Here is a 23,684-nt window from a genome sequence, read left to right as displayed (position 1 = left end):
CCATTTGTTACGTTTTGCTACATTATGGTCCGGTTTGAAAGGTAGCCACTACTGGTCAAATCTTGCAGTTTGATGATTAATGCATTTCATCTAGTTAGGACGGTTGACTTATAATAATGACAGTATTTGCTAAGCGCTTACTACAGGCCAAGCACCGTTCTAAATGCTGGAATGATAATAATGATGGCATTTGTTAAGCGCTTACTATGTGCAAAGCACCGTTCTAAGCACTGGGGAGGATACAAGGCGATCAGGTTGTCTCACGTGGGGCTCACAGTCTTAACCCCCATTTCACAGATGAGGTAACTGAGGCCCGGAGAAGTGAAGACTTTTAGACTGTGAGCCCACTGTTGGGTAGGGACTGTCTCTATATGTTGCCAATTTGTACTTCCCAAGCGCTTAGTACAGTGATCTGCACATAGTAAGCGCTCAATAAATAAATAAATACGATTGATGATGATGAAGTGACTTGCCCAAAGTCACACAGCAGACAACCTCTGACTCCCAAGCCCACTAAGCCAGGCTACTTTGGGCTCTCTTCAGGTTATTCAAGTTATTTAATTTCAATCCTCTGAAGCCCAGGCACTTTTAAAGCTCTGTGACACTTAAAATCCCTTACATTTGTGCAGAAAGTTCTGACTAAATCTGATTCTTACCACTTTATTTTGCTGTCACAGCTGGCGATTTTTTAGGCTTTAGCTTGAAGTACAGAATCAGCAAAGCGATACTTCCGTATGTGGCGAGAACATACTAAAAATAATTAATTAAAAAAAAGCAAAGTCAAGATCCCACAGAACAACTTCAAAGCGTAATCATTAAAGTAATGGTGACCAATACCTACATTCCTCCTGCCTGTGAGCGTGTAGGAATTGAAGTATTTTTTAAACCCAGTAAACTGGAACTGTCCATCAGCTTCTGCTCCTGCCATGACTGAAAGTCTAAAAGGAGCAACAGAGTGAATTAGTTTAGATGCGGATTCACTGAGGAAACGATGAAACCTTACCTTAGGTGTACCGCCCCTGCAGAGAATGGAGAAGCCAACAAATAGGCAGCCTGCAGGGGAGTCTAAAAAGCGTCATTTTGGCCCCCTTGACAACTGTGGCACGTTTTAGTATACACTGTCCTAAATCCTACAGCCTTTTATCCAAATTCAAATAAACTGGCACATTGCACAGGTCGTAATGGCCTTGCACTTTGTTTCTCTAACGTCTGCTTGCTCAATCTTGCCTATCTCGCTGCCAACCCCTTTGCCCACATTTCCTTCCCAGACTGAGCCCCTTCCTTCCTCTCCCTCTCCATCCCCCCCATCTTACCTCCTTCCCTTCCCCACAGCACCTGTATATATGTTTGTACATATTTTTTACTCTTATTTGTACATATCTATTCTATTTATTTTATTTTGTAAGTATGTTTGGTTTTGTTCTCTGTCTCCCCCTTTTAGACTGTGAGCCCACTGTTGGGTAGGGACTGTCTCTATATGTTGCCAATTTGTACTTCCCAAGCGCTCAGTACAGTGTTCTGCACATAGTAAGCGCTCAATAAATACGATTGATGATGATGATGATGATGATTTTCCCTCTGCCCTGGAACTTACTCTTCTACGCAAGCCGGACCGCCGCTCTCTCCACCCCCACAACCTTATTTATGTCACGTCGCCAAGAGGCCCTCCCCAATTCAAGCCCTCTTTTCCCTGGTTCCCTCTGCGTTGTCTCTGCTCTGGATCTGTGCCCTATGGACGTTTGGTATTCGCCTCAGCCCCACAGCACCTCTGTACATATTTATAAATCATTTAAATTAGTGTCTGTCTTCCCCTCCAGACTGTAAGCTCGTTGTGGGCAGGGAATGTGTCTACCAATCAATCAATCAATCGTATTTATTGAGCGCTTACTGTGTGCAGAGCACTGTACTAAGAGCTTGGGAAGTACAAGTTGGCAACATATAGAGACAGTCCCTACCCAACAGTGGGCTCACAGTCTAAAAGGGGGAGACAGAGAACAAAACCAAACATACCAACAAAATAAAATAAATAGAATAGATATGTACAAGTAAAATAGAGTAAAAAATATGTACAAACATATACACATATATACAGGTGCTGTGGGGAAGGGAAGGAGGTAAGATGAGGGGGATGAAGAGGGGGACGAGGGGCAGAGGAAGGGACGGGGGGAGAGGAATTCAATCGTATTTATTGATTTATTACTTTATTTATTAATCACATTTATTAATCGTAATCATTATATACATGTATATATGTTTGTACATATTTATTACTCCATTTATTTTATTTGCACATATTTATTCTATTTTATTTTGTTAATATGTTTTGTTCTCTGTCTCCCCCTTCTAGACTGTGAGCCCGCCGTTGGGTAGGGACCGTCTCTATAGGTTCCCAACTTGGACTTCCCAAGCGCTTAGTCCGGTGCTCTGCACACAGCAAGCGCTCAATAAAGACGACTGAATGCATGAATGAATATTGAGCGCTTACTGTGTGCAGAGCACCGGACCAAGCGCTTGGGAAGTCCAATTCGGCAGAAGGAGCGTAGCTCAGTGAGCGGGCTCACAGTCTAGAAGGGGGAGACGGACAACAAAACACATGAACAAAATAAAATAAATAGAATAAATATGTACGAATAAATATTCATTCACTCAATCGTCTTTATTGAGCGCTTACTGTGTGCAGAGCACTGGACTAAGCGCTTGGGAAGGACAAGGCGGCAACATCTAGAGATGGTCCCTACCCAACAGCGGGCTGGTTTGTTATACCCAAGTACAGTGCTCTGCACACACAGGGAGCACTCAATAAATGCCACTGATGGACTGAATTTACCAATACACCTTAATTTACACTGAAATGAATGGCAAGGTCACTTAAAAGTCACAGCGGCTGAAATGGAGTGAAATATAAAATTGCAGGAGGCCTTCCCAGACTGAGCCCCCTTTTTCCTCTCCTCCTCCCCATCCCCTCTGCCCTACCTCCTTCCCCTCCCCTCAGCACTTGTATATATTTGTACAGATTTATTACTCTATTTATTTTACTTGTACATATTTACTATTGTATTTTGTTAATGATGTGCATGTAGCTTTAATTCTAATTGTCTGATGATTTTGACACCTGTCTGTGTGTTTTGTTTTGTTGTCCGTCTCCCCCTTCTAGACTGTGAGCCCGTTGTTGGATAGGGACCGTTCCTATATGTTGCCGACTTGTACTTCCCAAGCGCTTAGTACAGTGCTCTGCACACAGTAAGTGCTCAATAAATGCGATTGAATGAATGAATGAAGCAAGCTAAATATCAGGTGCAAAGAAAAATTGTAGACTAGACTAATATGGACTATGATGGCACTACTCTCAATATGCTTAACTTTGGGGGGTGGGGGATGGGGGAGGGAGAGGCAGCTCAGTGGAAAGAGCCCGGGCTTTGGAGTCAGAGGTCATGGGTTCAAATCCCGGCTCCGCCAACTGTCAGCTGTGTGACTTGGAGCAAGTCACTTCACTTCTCTGGGCCTCAGTGACCTCATCTGTAAAATGGGGATGAAGACTGTGAGCCCCCCGTAGGACAACCTGACTACCTTGGATTCATTCAATCGTATTTATTGAGCGCTTACTGTGTGCAGAGCACTGGACTAAGCGCTTAGGAAGTCCAAGTTGGCAACATACAGAGACGGTCCCTACCCAACAGCGGGCTCACAGTCTAGAAGATTTACTCCAGGGTTTAAAACAGTGCTTGGCACATAGTAAGTGCTTAATAAAATTCCATTCATTCATTCAATCGTATTTATTGAGTGCTTACTGTGTGCAGAGCACTGGACTAAGCGCTTGGGAAGTCCAAGTCGGCAACATATAGAGACGGTCCCTACCCAACAGCGGGCTCACAGTCTAGAAGGGGGAGACAGACAACAAAACATATTAACAAAATAAAATAAATAGAATAAATATGTGCAAATAAAATAGAGTAATATGTACAAACACATTACAAGACAGTGCTTTGCACATAGTAAGCGCTTAATAAATGCCATCATTATTATTATTAGCAATGCTTTGCACATAGTAAGCACTTAATAAATGCCATTATTATTAACAGTGCTTTGCACATAGTAAGTGCTTAATAAATGCCATCATTATTATTATTATTAACAGTGCTTTGCACATAGCGATTAATAAATGCCATTATTCTCATTATTAACAATGTTTTGCACATAGTAAGTGCTTAATAAATGCCATCATTATTATTATTATTAACAGTGCTTTGCACACAGCGATTAATAAATGCCATTATTCTCATTATTAACAGTGCTTTGCACATAGTAAGTGCTTAATAAATGCCATCATTGTTATTATTAACAGTGCTTTGCACAAAGTAAGCGCTCAATAAGTGCCATTATTATTATTATTATTAACAGTGCTATGCACATAGTAAGCGCTTAATAAATGCCATCATTATTATTAACAGCGCTTTGCACATAGTAAACGCTTACTAAATGCCATCGTTATCATTATTATTATTAACAGTGCTCTGCACATAGTAAGCACTTAATAAATGCCACCATCATTATTATTATTACCAGTGCTTTGCACATTTACTATGCAAATAATAATAATAAATGCCATCATTAACAGTGCTTTGCATAGTAAGCGCTTAATAAATGCCACCATTATTATTAACAGTGCTTTGCACATAGTAAGCGCTTAATACCACCATTAACAGTGCTCTGCACATAGTAAGCGCTTAATACATGCCATCATTACTATTAACAGTGCTTTGCACATAGTAAGCGCTTATCAGATACCATTATTATTGCCAGTGCTTTGCACATACTAAGCGCTTAATAAATGGCATCATTATTACCAGTGCTTTGCACATAATAAGCGCTTATCAGATACCATTATTATTACCAGTGCTTTGCACATACTAAGCGCTTAATAAATGGCATCATTATTACCAGTGCTTTGCACATAGTAAGCGCTTAATGAATGGCATCATTATTATTATTACTGTTATGATTATCATCATTATTAAGTAGCATTGGCTGAAGGCCTCACCTACCGCGCCCGTCCGGCTGCCCTTCACCGCCCGCGGCCGGAAGGGGTCGCCCTCTCCCCCCACCTCTCACCCCGCCGCGCGCTGATTGGCCGAGGGGCCGGCGGGCCGGCAGCGGATTGGTCGGGAGTCCCCGCGGGCCCCGCCCCACGGCGCGCGGGTCGCGCTTCCGGTTCCGGGCCTGTGGCGGAAGTGTCCGCGGGCGGTGACCCCGGGGGAGGAACTGCTTCCGGGTCGCGGCGAGGGGGCCCCCACGTGGCCCGCTGAGGAGGAACACCACCACCACCACGAGGAGGAGGAGAGGCCCTGGGCAAGTCATTTCACTCCCCCCTGTCTCCATGTTCCCTTTTAGACCTCCCAAGCGCTTAGTCCAGTGCTCTGCACACAGTAAGCGCTCAATAAATCAATCAATCCTATTTATTGAGCGCTTACCATGTGCAGAGCACTGGACTAAGCGCTTGGGAAGTCCAAATTGGCAACATCTAGAGACAGTCCCTACCCAACAGTGGGCTCACAGTCTAAAAGTAAATACGATTGATTGATTGATTGATTGATGACCCAGACTGAGCCCCCTCCTTCCTCTCCCCCCCCTTACCTCCTTCCCCTCCCCACAGCACCTGTATAGATGTATCTATGTTTGTACATATTTATTACTCTGTTTACTTATTTATTTTACTTGTACCTATCTATTCTATTTGTTTTAGTTTGTTAATATGTTTTGTGGTGGTGTCTGTCTCCCCCTTCTATCATCATCATCAATTGTATTTATTGAGCGCTTACTGTGTGCAGAGCACTGGACTAAGCGCTTGGGAAGTACAGATTGGCAACATATAGAGACAGTCCCTACCCAACAGTGGGCTCACAGTCTAAAAGTAAATACGATTGATTGATAGTTTGTTAATATGTTTTGTGGTGTTGTCTGTCTCCCCCTTCTATCATCATCATCAATCGTATTTATTGAGCGATTACTGTGTGCAGAGCACTGGACTAAGCGCTTGGGAAGTACAGATTGGCAACATATAGAGACGGTCCCTACCCAACAATGGGCTCACAGTCTAAAAGTAAATACGATTGATTGATTGATTGATGACCCAGACTGAGCCCCCTCCTTCCTCTCCCCCCCTTACCTCCTTCCCCTCCCCACAGCACCTGTATAGATGTATATATGTTTGTACATAATTATTACTCTATTTACTTATTTATTTTACTTGTACCTATCTATTCTACTTATTTTAGTTTGTTAATATGTTTTGTGATGTTGTCTGTCTCCCCCTTCTATCATCATCGTCATCATCATCAATCGTATTTATTGAGCGCTTACTATGTGCAGAGCACTGGACTAAGCGCTTGGGAAGTACAGATTGGCAACATATAGAGACGGACCCTGCCCAACAGTGGGCTCACAGTCTAGAAGGGGGAGACGGAGAACAAAACCAAACATACTAACAAAATAGACTGTGAGCCCGCTGTTGGGTAGGGACCGTCTCTATACGTTGCCAACTTGTACTTCCCAAGCGCTTAGTACAGTGCTCTGCACACAGTAAGCGCTCAGTAAATACGATGGATTGATTGATTGATGATCCAGACTGAGCCCCCTCCTTCCTCTCCCCCTCCCCCCCGCCTTACCTCCTTCCCCTCCCCACACCACCTGTATATATGTTCGTACGTATTTATTACTCTATTTTACTTGTACATATCTATTCTATGTATTTTATTTTGTTAATATGTTTGGTTTGGTTCCCTGTCTCCCCCTTCTAGACTGTGAGCCCGCTGTTGGGTAGGGCCCGTCTCTAGATGTTGCCAACTTGGACTTCCCAAGCGCTTAGTCCAGTGCTGTGCACACAGTAAGCGCGCAATAAATACGATTGATTGATTGATTGATGAAGACTGTGAGCCCCCCGAGGGACAGCCTGATCACCTTGTAATAATGATGGCATTTCTAACCCCCCACCCCAGCGCTTAGAACAGTGCTTTGCACATAGTAAGCAGCGTGGCTCAATGGAAAGAGCCCGGGCTTTGGAGTCACAGGTCAGGGGTTCAAATCCCGGCTCTGCCAATTGTCAGCTGGGTGACTTTGGGCGAGTCACTTAGCTTCTCTGGGCCTCAGTTACCTCATCTGTAAAATAGGGATTAAGATTGTGAGCCCCACGTGGGACAACCTGATCACCTTGTATCCTCCCCAGCGCTTAGAACAGTGCTTTGCACATATTAAGCGCTTAACAAATACTATTATTTCTAGACTGTGAGCCCACTGTTGGGTAGGGACCGTCTCTATATGTTGCCCAAGCGCTTAGTACAGTGCTCTGCACACAGTAAGCGCTCAATAAATATGATTGAGTGAATGAATAAGCACTTAATAAATGCCAGAGGCCTTCCTCGCCTCCTCCTCCCCCTTCCCATCCCCCCCGCCCCGCCTTACCTCCTTCCTCTCCCCAGAGCACCTGTATATATGTATATATGTTTGTACGTATTTATTACTCTATTTTATTTGTACATATTTATTCTGTTTATTTTATTTTGTTAATATGTCCTGTTTTGTTGTCTGTCTCCCCCTTCTAGACTGTGAGCCCGCTGTTGGGTAGGGACCGTCTCTATATGTTGCCAACTTGGACTTCCCAAGCGCTTAGTCCAGTGCTCTGCACACAGTAAGCGCTCAATAAATACGATTGAATGAATGAATGAATAAATCTGATTGAATGAATGAGCTCATTTTGGTGAGGGATTGTCTCTCTTTATTGCTGTATTGTACTTTCCCAAGTGCTTATTATAGTGCTGTGCACACAGTAAGCGCTCAAAAAAATACAATTGAATGAATGAGTCGGGCCTGGCCGCAGAGTCATTTCTGATCCGACCCATATTATTACTAATAATAACGATGATGGTGTTTGTTAAGCGCTTACTGTGTGCCAGGCTCTGTACTAAGCGCTCGGGTGATACAAGCCAGTGGGTTGGGACAGAGTCCCCGTCCTCCATAGGGCTCACGGTCTTATTGCCCATTTTGCAGATAACTGAGGCACAGAGGAGTGAAGTGTCTTGCCTAAGGGCACACAACAGGCATGTTGCGGAGTCAGGATTAGAACCCAGTCCTTTCGTACTTTCAAGCCCATGGTCTGTTCACTTTGCCATGCTGCTTCCTTAGCTAGTAAGGCATTATTAAAGTCACATCTCCTCCGAGAGGCCTTCCCTGATTCAACCCTCTTTTGCCCAGCTCGCTCTCCCCTCTGCGCACCGGTTTTGCACTTAGATCTGTTAACGTTGGACATAATAATAATAATAATAATAGTAATAATAACGGTATTTGTTAAGCGCTTACTATGTGCCAAGCACTATTTGCCCCACCTCCACAGCACGTATCTATATATCTTTATATGTTATAAATTAATATTTTATTCATATTCTCCCCTTTAGACTGCAACCTCTTTATGGGTAGGGAACGTGTTTGTTAATTCTGTTGTTTTGTGCTCTTTCAAGCACTTAGTACGGTGCTTTGCACATAGTAAGCTAAGCGCCCAGTAAATACCATTGATTGATCTTGGACTGGGACAGACTAAGACCAGCTTCCTGGCAGTGAGGATAGAGTGACAGCCACTGCAACCAGAGTTAATCTGATTTTTTGAAGAAGACTTCTTTAATCAGTATTACTAGTAATCTAAGAATATCATGAGTGGGCAAAACTCCACCCCCTCTCCATCCCCCCCGCCTTACCTCCTTCCCTTCCCCACAGCACCTGTATATATGTATATGTTTGTTCGCATTTATTACTCTATTTATTCTACTTGTACATATCTATTCTATTTATTTTATTTTGTTAATATGTTTTGTTCTCTGTCTCCCCCTTCTAGACTGTGAGCCCACTGTTGGGTAGGGACCGTCTCTATATGTTGCCAACTTGTACTTCCCAAGCGCTTAGTACAGTGCTCTGCACAGTAAGCGCTCAATAAATACGATTGATTGATTGATTGGTTTTACTTCCCAAAAGATTTTCCCCATCAGTTGTTAAATTTTCTTCCCACAGTATAGCGGTAAGGTAGGGAGGTTGCCGATTATCACTCCCATTTTTCAGACGGAGGAATCGTGGCACCAAGTTAAAATGATTTGCTCAAGATGGCAAAACAGTGACAGAGCCAGGACTAGAACCCAGGCCTTTTGGCCTGATTTTTCCACAAAATCATGTCACCTATTAACGTGGAGGAGTAATATACCCATTGAGGAGGGATTTGGCACAGAAAATTAAGCCCAAGTAGTGGCGTGAAGGCAAAATCCGGCTAGATCCTTGGATTTGATAATTTAGCAAAGAGTATTCTCCCCCTTTAAGACTGTGAGCCCACTGTTGGGTAGTGACTGTCTCTATATGTTGCCAATTTGTACTTCCCAAGCGCTTAGTACAGTGCCCTGCACATAGTAAGCGCTCAGTAAATACGATTGGTGATGATGATGATGGTCGATTTATCTTGTGGAGAATGGAGACCTTCTGAGCCCTGGTTACTAGCTTTGCCTGGTGTTTGCAACTTGGCCAATTGCAGGCGGTCATCTTCTTTCATAGGCTTTCCTTAGACGACGACTGGTCATGGCATCTACGGATGAAAGTTTCCCCCGAGGGGGAGTGAAGCCGAAACCTGATGGGAAGAAAGCTGTCAAGAGGCCGTTAGAACAAGATAACCTGTTTGACGTAAGTCTGCGTGTGCGGTCAGAAATTGAGAGTGCCTCTTCTGCCTGGAGATGGATACTCCAGAAGATCAGAAAGAGATGAGGAAATGTCTGGGAAGCTTTCCTTTTTAAAACAAATTCAGAGAAAACCCTGCCCAGTGTTGAGTGATTCCATTTATCACTCTCAGCAGCCGTTCCTGAGGGTCCCTGTGCATGAGAATAGTGATAATTGGGGTATTTGTGCACGAGAATAGTGATAATTGGGGTATTTGTTAGGTCCTTACTATGTGCCAAGCACTGTTCTAAGCACTGGGATAGATCCAAGTTAGGTTGGACGCAGTCCCTGTCCCATATGGGGCTCACGGTCCCAATCCCCATTTTCCGGATGAGGTAACAGAAGCCCAGAGAAGTGAATTGACTTGCCCAAGGTCACACAGCAGACACGTGGTGGAGCTGGGATTAGAACCCATGACTGGACTCCCAGGCTGTCTACTTACCTACTACTCCCTGCTGCTTTTCTAACACAGCGAGAGAAGTGAACGGCAAGGTCCCTGTCCTTGAGGAGCTGACGATATAATGAACAGTCAGCCTTTGTGTCATCTTACTTCATTTTTTTTAAGATGACCCCTTTAGCAATGATTGTTATCCATGTGCACAAGCGGGGCTGAAAATGCTGGCAGTTCATTCCGTATCGAGCACCCGTAAACAGTGTCCTAAGCAAAGGCACGCTGCAGCCTCTCACTGCGCCTGGCACATTGTAAGCACTTTACAAGTACCATTAAAAATACCAAAACAATAATCATTTCCTAGGCTGCCTGGTGGCCTGAGGCTTAACGAGAGCCTTTGTTCAACTAGAGCAGCGTGGCTTGAGGGGAACTTTTTCCTTTTTTTCTTAAAATGGTATTTGTTGAGGGCCAGGCACTGTAATAAGGACTGGGGTAGGTACAACATCAATCAGGTTGGACACAGTCCATGTCCCACAGTCTTTATCCCCATTTTACAGATTCATTCAGTCATATTTATTATAAATAAATAAATAATGGTGGCATTTATTAAGCGCTTACTACGTGCAAAGCACTGTTCTAAGCGCTGGGGAGGTTACAGGGTGATCAGGTTGTCCCACGGGGGGCTCACAGTCTTAATCCCCATTGTACAGATGAGGTCACTGAGGCACGGAGAAGTCAAGTGACTTGCCCAAAGTCACACAGCTGACAATTGGCGGAGCCAGGATTTGAACCCATGACCTCTGACTCCAAAGCCCGGGCTCTTTCCCACTGAGCCACGCTGCTTCTCTATTTATTGAGCGCTTACTGTGTGCAGAGCAGTGTACTAAGCACTTGGGAAGTTCAAGTTGGTCACATATAGAGACAGTCCCTCCCCAACAGCGGGTTCACAGTCTAGAAGGGGGAGACAGACTAAACAAAACATGTAGACAGGTGTCAAAATCGTCAGAACAAATAGAATTAATGAGGGAACTGCTGCACAGAGAAGTTAAGTGACTTGCCCAGGGTCACCCAGCAGAAAGCGGCAGAGTCGCTATTAGAACCCAGGTCCTCGAATCGAGGCCTGTGTTCTTTCCACCAGAACACGCTGCTTCTCTTGGGGCTCTCACGCCACTGTTTCCTTGTAGGAATCCACATCCAAACTTTATGATTTGAAGCTGTCCTCTAAGGTATTTTAACCCTGGCGCTGCTCATTCCTAATGAAAGCTCGCTGTGGGCCGGGAATGTGTCTTCCAACTCTGTTATATTGTATTCATTCATTCAGTCATATTTATTGAGCACTTACTGTGGGGAGCACTGTACTAAGCGCTTGGGAAGTACAAGTTGGCAACATATAGAGATGGTCCCTACCCAACAGCGGGCTCCTTGTAGTCTCCCAAGTGCTTAGTACAGTGCTGTGCATGCAGCAAATGCTGAATAAATACGATTGATGGAAAGAGAGAAGCCATCGTTCTATTTTAGACAGGTCACGGGGCAATTGGCCGAGGTGGCTTTAAAATTCAGAACCTTTTCCTGTCCAGGCTTGTGCTCTGACTATAGTGCCTACTCCCTTTCTCTTATAATATGATTCCAGCACCTCTGATACCTGGCAGGTTAATAAGCCAGGGAGAAAGGGAAGCCAGGTCGTGAAAGACATGAAAAAAGCTGGCGCTAAAGGGAGCTCCCAGCTTATCCTGTCTTTTTCCTGTCTTGTTTGCTCTTCTGGGGTGAAATTTTAGTCCCGGGGGGCAACCATTTTTCTCAGTTTTCGCCTTCTTAAGCCTTTTGTGCTCTTCTGGTGTTTTTATAGACGCGTGATGAAGGAAGAGCCCGTAAAAGGAAAAAGAGCCAAAATGATCCCAAGAAAACGAAAACACCGAAGCCTGCAAAAAAAGAACCCAAAAAGTCTGATGCTGAGCTTTTTGAACTTCTCAATGTGGAGGTTGGTTTACCAGATGTTTGTACCAGCTCTCTCAACTCCCGCCTCCATCCTGTGATTAGAAAATATCTGATGGATTCCCATTCTTAGCTGTTTGAGAGGGTGTCCTCTCTTTATCTCACCTACCATCTCTGCTCTATTCCTTCTAGCTAGGCCTTTAAGAGCCTATTTTATTGCTTCAGTTTTGATTACAGTAACTATACGGTCGGATCCTGTGAAAGTTCACTGTCGTCATCCTCGGACATCGATGCCTTCCGGGGCATCGGCTGTATCCTGTGTGCTTTCACCTGTGAGGGGTTAGGCCCCTTCGCTTCTCTGTAGGAGCAGTCCTCTAAGGAGATTGGGGTTCTTCTGTTCCAGAACTTGAGCGAGGGGGTGCTTCTCCTGGGCTGTGTTAAAGAGTCGAACGATTTTGAGGTGGTCATCAGCCTGCCGAATGGACTCCAAGGATTTGTGCAAGCGACCGGCATCTCCGACACCTACACCAAAAAGTTAGCTGAGCAAGTGGAGCGAGAAGAATTCCTGGAGGTACGGGGGGAGCCGGCACTCCCCTCAGCTGAAGATGGGCAGGGACAACCTGAGACAGTCCCCTTCCTTCCTGGCTGGGGTTTGGGAGATGCCCTTCTTGGAGGTCCCTGTCGGATGCTCCCAGGCTGGCCCTTGGAACTTCCCGTTGGGCTGTGCGGTGGGGTGAGAATGCTCGGAGGGACGGTTTGCCGGCAGGGAAAAGCTGATGGGAGATGAAGGGCGGACGTGCAGGTGGGCCCCTCGTTCCCTCCTGCGAAAGTGACCTCCAAGGGCTCGTGTCCATCCTGTTTCCTGCCCTCTTGTTGCCCAGGATGTGGTGCCCCTGTCAGTGCTGTGCCCGCCGGGCATGCTGGTGCGCTGTGTCGTGAACAGCATAAAAACCACCAAGAAGGGAAGCCGGAGCATCAGGCTGTCCTTGAACCCCAAAGAGGTCAACAGAGGGCTGAGTGCGGGGACCCTGAAGCCGGGCATGGTATGTAATCTTGGGCCCTGAAACGCCTTCCCAGCCCCACCTCCTCGGGTTCTCTCTGGGGAAAACTCTGGGATCTTAATCCAGTCAGCTTCCGGGGCTAGTGGCCAAGCTCAGTTGTCGCCGTGTTTGCAAACCTCACAGCTCGTTGCTTATCGTGGTTGATGCAGAATGCTCTGCGTACCTCGGACGGAGCAGACCAAGCCAGTTCAAGGGGGCCTTCGTTACCGAGGGGGAATCAGGGTTCTTCTTTTCCTTCTCCTCTCCTTCATATCCCCCAAGGAGAAGTGTCATAAAGAGCTTTTAATCTTAAATTGTTTACATCTGGGGGAAAAAGAGGACTGAGAAAGAGCCTCTTTTTGGAAGGTCCGGGTCCAGATATGCCTTTTTCAGAGCTTGGCATGGAGATTCCTGCCTCCTGGGTCCCAGCCAATAAATGGGGACTATATACTGTGTGATCAGCACTGTTGTAAGTGCTTGGGCCAGTTTAAGAGAGTGTAAAAGCTGATCTGAAATCAGATAAGGGCCCACTCTCCTGGTCCCTGGAAGGGAGCTAAATCCCGGACATTTTAGAAGGCAGCCAAAGACTTTTTCAATCCGGTTTTGAAACTCGTTCTACTCCTCATCTGCAGGGGTCCGTAGTTCCCTTCTGCTCCGGGCACCTCGGTGTAAATTATCCCAGAGCGGCGATCCTTAAAGGTGTCCGGTACAGAAATTCTCCACGTCCCCAGGCCATCGATCCCGAAGTCCAGTGACCTGCTCCATTGGGAAATTCTACCCCAAAGATATTTGGCCCCCAACATGTTCTTGGAGGGCCACCAGGAGGGGAAAGGGGAAGGGACTGCAGTACGTAGGCAAAGAATGGAATTCCGACCCATCTCCTACTGGGTGTGGCTGGTCTTGGCCAAACTCAACCTTGCTCAGTGGCATCACTTCCTTTTCCTAGCTGCTCACCGGCACCGTATCCAGCAGAGAGGACCACGGCTACCTTATCGACATCGGGGTCAGCGAGTCGAAGGCGTTCCTGCCTCGGAAGAAAGCCCAAGAGTACATCAGGGTGAGGAACAAAGGTAAGCCAGGAGACAGAGAGGGAAGAGCAGGAATTCCGGGGGGCATCTCAGGGGAAAACGAGTACAAAATAACGAGCCTTTCTTAATGGGAAACTCCTTTCTGGGGGCTCGGGTTTGTAGGCAATGAACTGAAGTTGGGCCAGTATCTGTGGTGCCGTGTCGAAGAGGTGAAAGGCAATGGCAGCATCATCCGCCTGTCCATCCAATCGTCAGAGGTTGCATCTGCCTTGGCAACTGAAGAACAGAATTGGACCCTCGATACCATGTTACCAGGACTGGTGGTTAAAGCGGTGGTCCAGAAGGTAAACCCCAAGTGTGGGATGGGGACCCGTCCTGACCTGGCCTTCCTTGAATCTCTCCTGAACACTCTCTCCCCTGACTCTGATTCTTTTTTTTTTTCCCCCTAGGTGACCGCTCATGGCCTCTCCCTGAGCTTCCTCTCCGTGTACAATGGCCTGGTTGACTTTTTGCACTTGGATCCCAAGAAATCCCAAAGTTACGTTGCCGCCCAGAAGGTAAGAAATGGAGAGGTGTGTCAGCTGCTTCGGGGACAACTTTCTGGAGTCTGTCAGGAGAGGAGTTTCCAGTTGGATTGCCTGTGGGGGATGTGTAGCTGACCTGGTCTGTCCTCGAATGCTGTTTGAGGGGAGAGGCCCCGTTTATTCCGAGACCTTCCAGAGATTGCTCTAACTCACCCTTGGAAAACATGGGAGATGAGACAAGGAAGCCGGGTTTCGAATGTCGGCGTTGGCCCCAGGACCTTTCCCTTAACCGTTCTAACAGCCGATCGAAGACAATTATTGAATGGCTGCTGTGTACTAAGCGCTGAGAGAGATACTCAAGTAGGATAAGAAACAGGCCCTGGGAGAGGGGCTCACATTCTAGGGTTGGCCAGTAAGTTATTATTGAGTGCTTACTGTGTGCAGAGCACTGTTCTAAGCACTTGGGAGAGTACAATCCAACAATAAACAAACCCATTCCCTGCCTGCAGTGAGCTTACAGCCCAGAAGATTAGGGTCAGTGACGAAGTCTGTCTTTTGTGTGTGGGCCGCCTTTGTTTCATGATATTTCTGATTTCCTTCCCTGTTCATCCCAGGTGAAAGCTTGCATCCTCTCCGTTCATCGGCAGACCAAGACCATCCGGCTCACGCTGCGCCCTCCCTTCCTGCAGCCTGGCGTCCTGCTCAGCCAGCTGTCCAGTAATCTAGTCGGGGCCGTGCTGGAGAACGTGACTGTCCAGTGCCTCTATAAGAAAGCCGGTGCCACCTTCAAGCTGAAGGACAATACTCTGGCCTTTGCCCGGGTAAAAGGGCACATCTGCAAGGGAGGGCGAGAGGGCGGGGTGGCCCTTTTCCTGACTCTGCCGCTCCCTTGGTGGGGGTGAGATATGTGTGTGTGCACGAGTGGAAATCAGATTTGGAAAGCCCTTTTAAACTCACAGATGCTCTAGAAATACCAAGTGGAACTTAGTATTGCTGTATCGGCAATTTCAGTAAAAGCTAACGAACCACCAATCCATAGTTCCTTCTAGGGCTTGCCTGGAGTTTTGGCGAGGCGTCCCGGTCTCTTGCCTGCTCTGAGATAGCCAGCTTTCAAATAACCAGCTTCTGCTTTTACAATCCCTAGTTCAAGCACCTCTCGAATTCCAAGAAGGCCTTCAATCCTGAGAATTTCCTGCCTGGAAAAACTCACAGATGTCGCATCATTGACCTCAGTCCAATGGACGACCTGGTTTTGCTGTCCCTGAAAGAGTAAGCTGGCGAGGCGGGTCAGGGGTGTAGAGTGTTACCTGTGTTTTAGAAAAGGATTCCAGAGGGTGTGCTCCCCTCCCACCCTGCCACTAATCTGTAAAATCCTTGTGGGCTTATAGGCAGGGATCATGCCTGCCAACTCTACTCTCCCAAGTGCTTCATTCTGTGTTCTGCACAGAATAAGCTCTGAGTAAATAATGTAGATTGATATGTTGGTAGAAATGGATCTCACAGTCCCAGGCCCAAGCTATTTTCTCCTCTCTCCTTAGGAAAATCATCAGTGCTCCATTCCTGCGATACCATGATTTGCAGCCCGGGCAGCTGGTACAGGTCAGTCTTTTAGACTGTGAGCCCACTGTTGGGTGGGAACTGTCTCTATATGTTGCCAATTTGTACTTCCCAAGCGCTTAGTACAGTGCTCTGCACATAGTAAGCGCTCAATAAATACGATTGATGAGGTCAGACCATGAGCGAGTGTTCGGCAGATCAGCGAGGTTCAGTGTACCCCAGCCACAGCCCGGTGTCCCTGGGTCCCCTTCTCCATCCAGCCCCCCGACACTGAACACAAAATGTAGTTCAGCCTCCTTGTTCCATGACTTACGATTTTTAATAATAATGCTAATTGTAGTATTTGTTAAGGGCTTCCTATCAGCCAAATGCTGCGGTAGATACACTACAGTCAGCCCGGACAGTCCCTGTCCCACATGGGGCTCACAGTTTGAGGAGGGAGAATTTAATCCCCATTTTACTGTCTTCCCCCTTCTAGCCTGTGAGCCTGTTGTTGGGTAGGGACCGTTTCTATATGTTGCCGACTTGTACTTCCCAAGAGCTTAGTATAGTGCTCTGCACACAGCGCTCAATAAGTAAGATTGAATGAATGAATGAGGCACAGAGAAGTGAAGCCATCTGCCCAAGGTCACACAGCAGGCACGTGGTGAAGCTGGGATTAGAACCCAGGTCTCCTGACTCTCTGGCCTGTGCCCTTTCCGGCCATTGGGCTCCACTGGGTTGGCCAGCATTGGAATTTTCACTTACCTCCCACGAGTCCGTATTGTGAGTTTTCTTATTAGGGAGGGATGGAGATCGAGTTTCTGAAATAACCAGAAGTTGGAGCGTGTGAGAGACCGGCTCTTAGTGCGGCGCAACCTTGGTGTGTGACTCTCAGGCCCGGCTAGCAGCCCGGACCTTTTGAGACATTTGAGTTTTCTCTTATTCCCAGGATTCTCTGAGCATAATTTTCCCTAAATTTGGCCCCCCGGCTGCCAAGCCAGTAGTGGGGCTGCCGAAATTGTCCCGGGATGATCGTCCGGTTCGTCTTTGCAAACGTGAACCGTCGTTCCGCCTTCCCGACTGAGCCGACGTTGGGACTGGGTTGGGAGACCCTGCCCGCAGCTCACCCGGCTCCTCCACCTCCATCCCTCCTCCTCCTCCCGGCTCCTCAAGGCTGTTTTCTCTTTCCGGGCCCCAGGGCATAGTGATGGCTCTGAGGCCCTTCGGGATGCTGGTGAAGGTGAGCCAGAACATCAAGGGCCTGGTGCCCCTTCTGCACCTGGCCGACGTGAAGCTGAAGCAACCCGAGAAGAAGTTTCACCTCGGAGACGAGATCAAAGGCCGGGTATGCATCCGAGAGGGCTGGGTTCTTGGGGGATCGGGTGATGGATGAGAGTCTACCTTCTGTCTGGGATTAGGCCACTGGCCGGGATAAACGATGTGTCTGTTGAGTGGTTGGGCCTCCTTTCCCCTTTGGGGAGGCAGGCTTGGGGCCTAGAGTCGCCGAAGGTGACGCATGACCGGCTGCTGGCCGCTTGCCCTGCCCTTCCGCTAGGTTCTGTCCTGCAATCCCAACGTGAAGAAGTTGGTGCTGACGCTGAAAAAGACCCTGGTCAACTCCAGCCTGCCAGTCCTCACCAGCTATCAGGCGGCCAAGCCTGAGCTGCAGGCTCACGGCTTCATCTCCAAGATCAAGGAGGTGGGCTGCATTGTCAGGTTCTACAATGATGTGAGGGGACTGGTACCCAGGAGAAGGCTTGGAGTCGACTGTTCCGAGGACCTCAGCGCCGTCTTCTACCTCGGCCAGGTAACGAGCCTCAGGGTGAGGGCGGCCCCGGCGGCAGCAAGGGAGGAGGGGGCCGAGGCTAGGCCTGGTCCCGCGAGCGATTGGCAAAGCTTGAGTCCTCGCCCCTCAGAATGTGCTGGGGAGGCAGCACATCTGGCAGCCTGGCACGGTTTACTGAAGAAGTTAGATCAGCAAAAAAGAAATCAGGCCATGGGAAACAAAGAATTGGACTCAAAAAGAAAATGTAACTCTTCCTTTCTCAGCTGTAAGGTGTACAGTCACTGGGAAGGAGCATGGGGGGCAAATGGGGAAGCTGATAAAAACCAGAGGGCCAGTGGACTAGAAACATCAAGTTACATTTTCAACTTATCTGCCAGTGTGGATTATTGTGAGACAAGTCCTCCCCACCGACCTCCTTCCCCCCATCCCTCTCTCTTTGGCCCTGCTCTGAGTCGCCTGGACAAGGCAGGGTAGGTGGGGGTCTGCATCCTCGCCATCGTCCCATCTTTAAGCGAGTAGTGGGGAAGGGAGACGACACAAGGAAGGTGACGCTTGGAGCCTTGGGTTTCTCACCAGGTCATCAAAGTGACGGTGGTGAACTGCAACCCTGACCAGGAGAGAATGCTCCTGTCCTACAAGCCGACGATGGACTCGGCCCAGAACGCGCAAACGACACAGAGCCAGGCCAAGACACCAGGAATAGCTGGGATGCTGGGACAGGTACCTTGTCCCCCGGGCTTTTCAGGGGAGCCTCCAGGGACCCGGGGTGTCCTGACCACATTTTAAAAAAGAGTTCTGGGTCCCTGTCCCAGGTAAACTGTAACTCTGAGAGCAGGGATCATGTCTACTGACTGTTTTTGAATGCTCCCAAGTGCTTAGTAGAGTGCCCTCAGTAAAAACACTCAGTTGACGCCCACACAAGTCTGTGTGTAGCATTATGATCACTGCAGGAAGGCTGTATCATTTGGGTCATTTTGCCCCCATACCGTGGTTGGGTTTCTGAGTGCCTGCAGGCATTCATGTTAGCAGCCAACAGTCTTGCCTGGAGTGATATTTAAAATCCTGTAGGAGATTCCAGCTGGATCTAGAACAACAGCCGTTGGGATCTGCGTGTCCACCTCCTTGTAGGCTGAAGGTGGACAAAGCTTTCCCCCTGGCCTTCGAGACCCCCAAGGGTTCTTAATGTCATTTTTGTCAAAATTATTTAATACGCCTTGGGGTCCAACCATGGCATTTGACCTCTCTGTTAGTTTGTGAAGGCAATTTATTTGTATTTCACGGTGGCCAAGATCTGACGGGGAGGTGTTGGGGTGGTAGAAATAGTGAATCCTAGCACACCTGCTTGGGCACAGCTGAGAGAGAAGATATATCCAAGGAAAGGGTACCTGATCCATTCTTAACCATACTAGGTAAGATGAGCCTTGGGTCCTCCCACTTTGCTATTCCAGTCAATTAATCAGTAGTATTTATCAAGCATTGTACTAAGCAGTTGGGAAACTACAGTAGACATGATCCTTGCCCTCAGAGAGCTCACAAACTAGTATTTCCAGTAGTTCACTGTCACCTTGCTTCCCAACATCTTCTTAAATATTACTGGTGCCACCAGTGACCAGATGGGAGTGGTGTGTGGGGATCAAGGGCAGAGGAGGAGAGGGACAGGGACAGGCGAGCCGTTCGCTGTGATGTTTGATGTTTCTAAACTTGCCCCCGCAGTGGGAGGGATGGCGGTGGTTAAAGGACCCGGGCTGTCCGCGCTCAGAGTTCAGTGTACCTTGTCTCCCATTCAGATGGTGGACGTGAAGGTGGTGAAGAAGACGGACGCGGGGCTGGAGGTGTCCATCCAGCCGGGAGACGTGCCCGCCTTCCTGCCCAAGATCCACCTGTCTGACCACGTCTCCAACGGCCAGCTGCTGTGGCACTGGCTCCAACCGGATGACATGCTCCACAAAGTCCTCTGCCTGGCTAGCAGCGGGGGCCGCAACGTATCCTTCCTGATGGCGAGGGGACGTGGGGAGGGAGGCCGTGGCTGAGACCGCGTGGCCGGCCCATTGCCAGGTGCCTTGACCCAATCAGTCCCGCCGTGAAAATTGACACTGGCCCTCAGTCCCAGCACCTTGGAGCAGTCACGCCGAGGACCTTGTATAGACCCTTGATTGCCTCCTCTTCTGTTCAGTCTCCTTGTTTGGTCTTCTTCGGGATGGGGAACTCTGCTTGAGTGTGTTTGTCCCTGGGCAGATGCTTGTGTTCTCTGAGCCTAGTGGGTTGGGAAACCGTAACAAGAGACGGGGGAGACTTGGAGGTAGTAGCAGTGAGGCATCGCTAGAGAAGTGAAGCGGAGGCGTGAGCAGTGCGCAATCTGCGGACCTGTGATTTCCAAGGACTCTCATTTACCTGAGCCCCTGTCCCCTGGAGCTCAGGTTTTGCTCAGGCTAGGGAATGGTGGGTGGGGAACTGCTGCCAGTAGAGTTGGGCCTCTCACTGCTGTGGGGGCCTTGGAAGGTAATGTCCGGTTCTGGCTGGAGGAAGAAGGGAATCGGTTGGAGGAGATACAGAAAGGGAAGTGGCTCATTCCATCTTGTCAGTGGGCTGGGGCAGGAGGGGTGAGCTAGATCCCGGAGATTTCTGTTGGTCACCTCTGGCTCAGTCCTACAGAGCTCTGGTCATGGAGGTCGTGAACGGGAAGGTTGTGAGAGACTATGTTGAAGGAGGTTCCGGATGAACGGAGAGGGTGGAGGTGGGTCCCAGAAGCTGCCGGGCCCAACCTGGCGTTGCAGCTACCTCCGTCAAGCCCGTTCCTTGACCTGGCACTCCTCAGATCCTCTCTAGAAAACCGGCGCTGGCCTCCGCCGTGCAGGAGGGCCAGGTGGCAAGATGCTTCTCTGATATCCAGCCTGGGATGCTGTTCACCGGCTACGTGAAGAACATCATGGATTACGGAGTGTTTGTTGAGTTGCCCTTTGGCTTTACCGGACTGGCCCCTAGAGCGGTAAGTCAGGCCCGTTGCTCAGGCCTCCTCCTCCTCCTCCCCTTCGGAGACCCCGAACCCTTTTCAGCCCAGGGAAAAGTGTCAGCCACCCTCCTCGTGGGGAATGACCGAGTTGGGATGGTGGAGGGGGGGTGTCTAGGTCCCTGAAGGGGCTCAGCGTGAAACTGGAGAAGGCTTTGCCCAGAAGCCCAGTAGTCCAGCTTTGGGAACCCTGGGGTTTAGTCAGCTGCAGTCTCTCTTTTTCGGCCTTCTCCCACTTGAAAAAGCCTCGGGTGACAGAATCCCCCTGAATCGATCCCTTCAGTTTGGCTATAAAAGCAAAATCAGGAATTTGGGTTATGGTCTCTACCGCCATCCCACACTGACTAATCGTGTTCCCCTGAGAAGTTGTGCGAGGAAGTGGGGGCTGAGCGTCACGTCACGTAGAAAGACCTGTCTCTGCTCTTTCAGCCTGCCGCCTCCCTGTCCCGCTTATCTGCCTGAACTGTGGAAGGAATCGGTCCTAATGGAGACTCCCAATTCCCTTCTCATCTCTCTTCCCTCTCCCAGGCCATGAGCAACAAATTTGTGACCGAGCCGCAGGACCACTATACCGTGGGGCAGACGGTGACTGCCCAGGTGACGAACGTGGATGAGGAGAAGCAACGCATGTTGCTGTCCCTGCGGCTGTCTGACTGCAACCCGGGAGACCTTGCCGCCGTGGGCTTCTCCCTGCTCCGCCAGTGCTTGGAGGAGCTGCAGGGTGTTCGGGCGCTCATGAAAAACCAAGGTATGACTGAGCTACCGGGCCACCCTGCCTGCGAAACGGTGTGGCTCGTGCCCGGGCAGCCGCGGGCATTTGAAATGGCATTCGTAAGTGCCGACGAACTATCCGGGAAGGAAACCGGCTGGCCGAGTGTGTCCTGATGGACGGATCGGGCCCCACGTGCCCGGTGTCTCTGGAGGCAGACGTTTTTAACGTGGGGGTGGAAAGGGGATGGTGATATAGAGGATTTGGGGAGCAAGCCAACAGCATCCGAGTACCAGACCAGACCCTGGGGACTCAGCCTCACTTGGGAACTTGGAGCTCTTTTCTGATCCTTTCAGTAGCTGGTGGAGAACTTGGGTGGGAGCCAAACCTAAAAAGCTGGAAGGGTCTTTGCCTCTTCCCACAACCCCCAGACTGAAGCTCACGTAGGGGGAGGCGGGTCTCCCCCATGGAGTCCGCACCTGCCCCCAGGGACGTCTTTTAAGGGAGTCCTGATGAGTGCAGATAATCCGCTGGTCCGGTTGGTCCGTTTAGGCAGCAAGATCTAATAAATCAAGCCAAAAATATCCCTTTTGGAGCCCGTGTTATCACAATTGAAGTCTTCATTAATCGTTAACTTTCCACTTATCTTTGAAGGACCTGAGGCCTCATTATGTTCCTGCTTCCAGCCCTCCTGTGCAGTTTGCCTTGAGGTTGCTCAGGGGTCCTCCCTCCACAGCGTAGCTGAGCACCCTTGTGAGGGTGTGTGTGTGTTGTAGAGGGGAGAGGAGGAGGGTGTTTCCCAACAGGGTGATGGCAGTAGGAAGAGGGAATGGAGGCTAGGCAGGCAGAGTTGCTTTTCCCTTAGATTGGGAACCCTGGGTGGATCAGTGACTGTCTCTTCTAATTGTCTGGTAGCTACCCAGTGTTTAGCCCAGTGCTTGATACACGGTACGCAATTAATAAATACTTTTTTCTGTTTTTAAGTTTGAGGTGGGATTTTCATGTACCTGTTGAGAAACAGTTGCTGTTGGTAAATCCCTGGGATATTTTGCTTGATTGCCAACAGTGAGGCAGGAAGGGGACCAGGATCCTAGTTCCCGGAAGGGTTTAAAGGGCGGAAACACCAAAGGACTTCTGCTCCTGAAACATCCCTCCTGGGGATTTGGTGCTAATTACTTTTGTTCTGCCACCTCCCTTTCTTCTTCCTAGAAGACAACACACTGATCCAGTTTCTGGCCAGTTTGACTCCAGGGCTGACGCTCAACTTGATCGTCCAAGAAGTGCTTGAGAGCGGCTCAGTGACGTTCAGCGGGGGCCCCGTGCCCGGGCTGGTGCTGAGCGCCAGTAAATACCACGTAGGAGGTGGGTACGCCGCCATTGCCACCCCACCTTTGAGTCGCAGACCGATCCAGCCGAGGAGAGTTTCTGGTCTGTTGTTAAAGCAGCGGTGATGAGTGACGGCCCCTTGCGAGAGCTGGATGTTGGTCTCCCTGGCACAGAGCCGTGGAGGTGGGGACATTCGAAATGTCCTCCCACGGGCACCCCTGGCCTGGGTCGCCACGGGTTTCTGTTCACGTGTGTCTGGGGGAGAGCCTTCCCCTCTCCCTGAAGTCTGGTCACCTTAATTCCTCCTTTTCCTCCTTGTCTTGGTCCTCCTCTTTCTCCTCCCTAACCGTAGGCAATGGGGTATGGATCAAGGCGGCCCATTTTCCAGCTGGACGCTCGTGGGATCCTTCTTTTTGCCCCCAGGATTCAGCCGTTCCCAGTTTCGCTACTGCGGGCTGTCAGGCAGGGGTTTCCAACTCTGGCCCGCGGGTTTGGACCCCCGCCGGGCTCCCTGGGAGCGTCCCCATGGCACGGGGCAGTTGGGTACCATCTCTGGATCCTCCCCATCAGTCACTCTTGGGTCATTTTTAACCAGCTAAAGTGCCAGCGGCGTGCAAGGTTGCAAGGTATCGACTTCAGAAATAAGTCCTAGGCCCGCGCAGCT

At 49.0% G+C, this 23,684-nt stretch overlaps 2 protein-coding genes across 3 annotated transcripts in view; one reads left to right on the top strand and one right to left on the bottom strand.

The window, feature by feature from the left end:
* Window positions 1-637: 637 nt before the first annotated feature.
* Window positions 638-5,119, bottom strand: ATP5MK (ATP synthase membrane subunit k). 2 transcript variants are annotated; one of them, XM_038758447.1, is made up of 3 exons: window positions 5,043-5,119; window positions 842-938; window positions 638-750 (listed from the first exon to the last, which is right to left on the bottom strand). In XM_038758447.1, the coding sequence occupies exons 2-3, from the start codon at window positions 926-928 to the stop codon at window positions 661-663; spliced, it is 177 nt and encodes a 58-aa protein (XP_038614375.1). In that variant the 5' UTR covers window positions 929-938; window positions 5,043-5,119; the 3' UTR covers window positions 638-660. The 2 variants fall into 2 exon arrangements, with proteins under 2 accessions (XP_038614375.1, XP_038614374.1); XM_038758446.1 differs by having other exon boundaries at window positions 5,039-5,112.
* Window positions 5,120-9,584: 4,465 nt separating this feature from the next.
* Window positions 9,585-23,684, top strand: part of PDCD11 (programmed cell death 11) — a 28,958-nt gene continuing 14,858 nt past the window's right edge. The window contains exons 1-17 of the mRNA XM_038758152.1: window positions 9,585-9,705; window positions 11,976-12,107; window positions 12,465-12,632; window positions 12,943-13,104; window positions 14,048-14,171; window positions 14,292-14,473; window positions 14,579-14,686; window positions 15,268-15,474; window positions 15,798-15,922; window positions 16,192-16,252; window positions 17,391-17,537; window positions 17,748-17,999; window positions 18,555-18,698; window positions 19,766-19,960; window positions 20,794-20,964; window positions 21,514-21,733; window positions 22,904-23,056. Of these exons, the coding sequence (XP_038614080.1) occupies window positions 9,604-9,705; window positions 11,976-12,107; window positions 12,465-12,632; window positions 12,943-13,104; window positions 14,048-14,171; window positions 14,292-14,473; window positions 14,579-14,686; window positions 15,268-15,474; window positions 15,798-15,922; window positions 16,192-16,252; window positions 17,391-17,537; window positions 17,748-17,999; window positions 18,555-18,698; window positions 19,766-19,960; window positions 20,794-20,964; window positions 21,514-21,733; window positions 22,904-23,056 (2,653 nt within the window). The 5' untranslated portion in view covers window positions 9,585-9,603. The remainder of the gene's footprint in view (window positions 9,706-11,975; window positions 12,108-12,464; window positions 12,633-12,942; window positions 13,105-14,047; window positions 14,172-14,291; window positions 14,474-14,578; window positions 14,687-15,267; window positions 15,475-15,797; window positions 15,923-16,191; window positions 16,253-17,390; window positions 17,538-17,747; window positions 18,000-18,554; window positions 18,699-19,765; window positions 19,961-20,793; window positions 20,965-21,513; window positions 21,734-22,903; window positions 23,057-23,684) is intronic.

The sequence above is a fragment of the Tachyglossus aculeatus genome, chromosome 16 (genome assembly GCF_015852505.1).
Source record: "Tachyglossus aculeatus isolate mTacAcu1 chromosome 16, mTacAcu1.pri, whole genome shotgun sequence".
NCBI lineage: Eukaryota > Metazoa > Chordata > Mammalia > Monotremata > Tachyglossidae > Tachyglossus > Tachyglossus aculeatus.
Note: the sequence above shows the minus strand (reverse complement) of the source record. Positions and strands in the feature narration are given on the sequence as shown.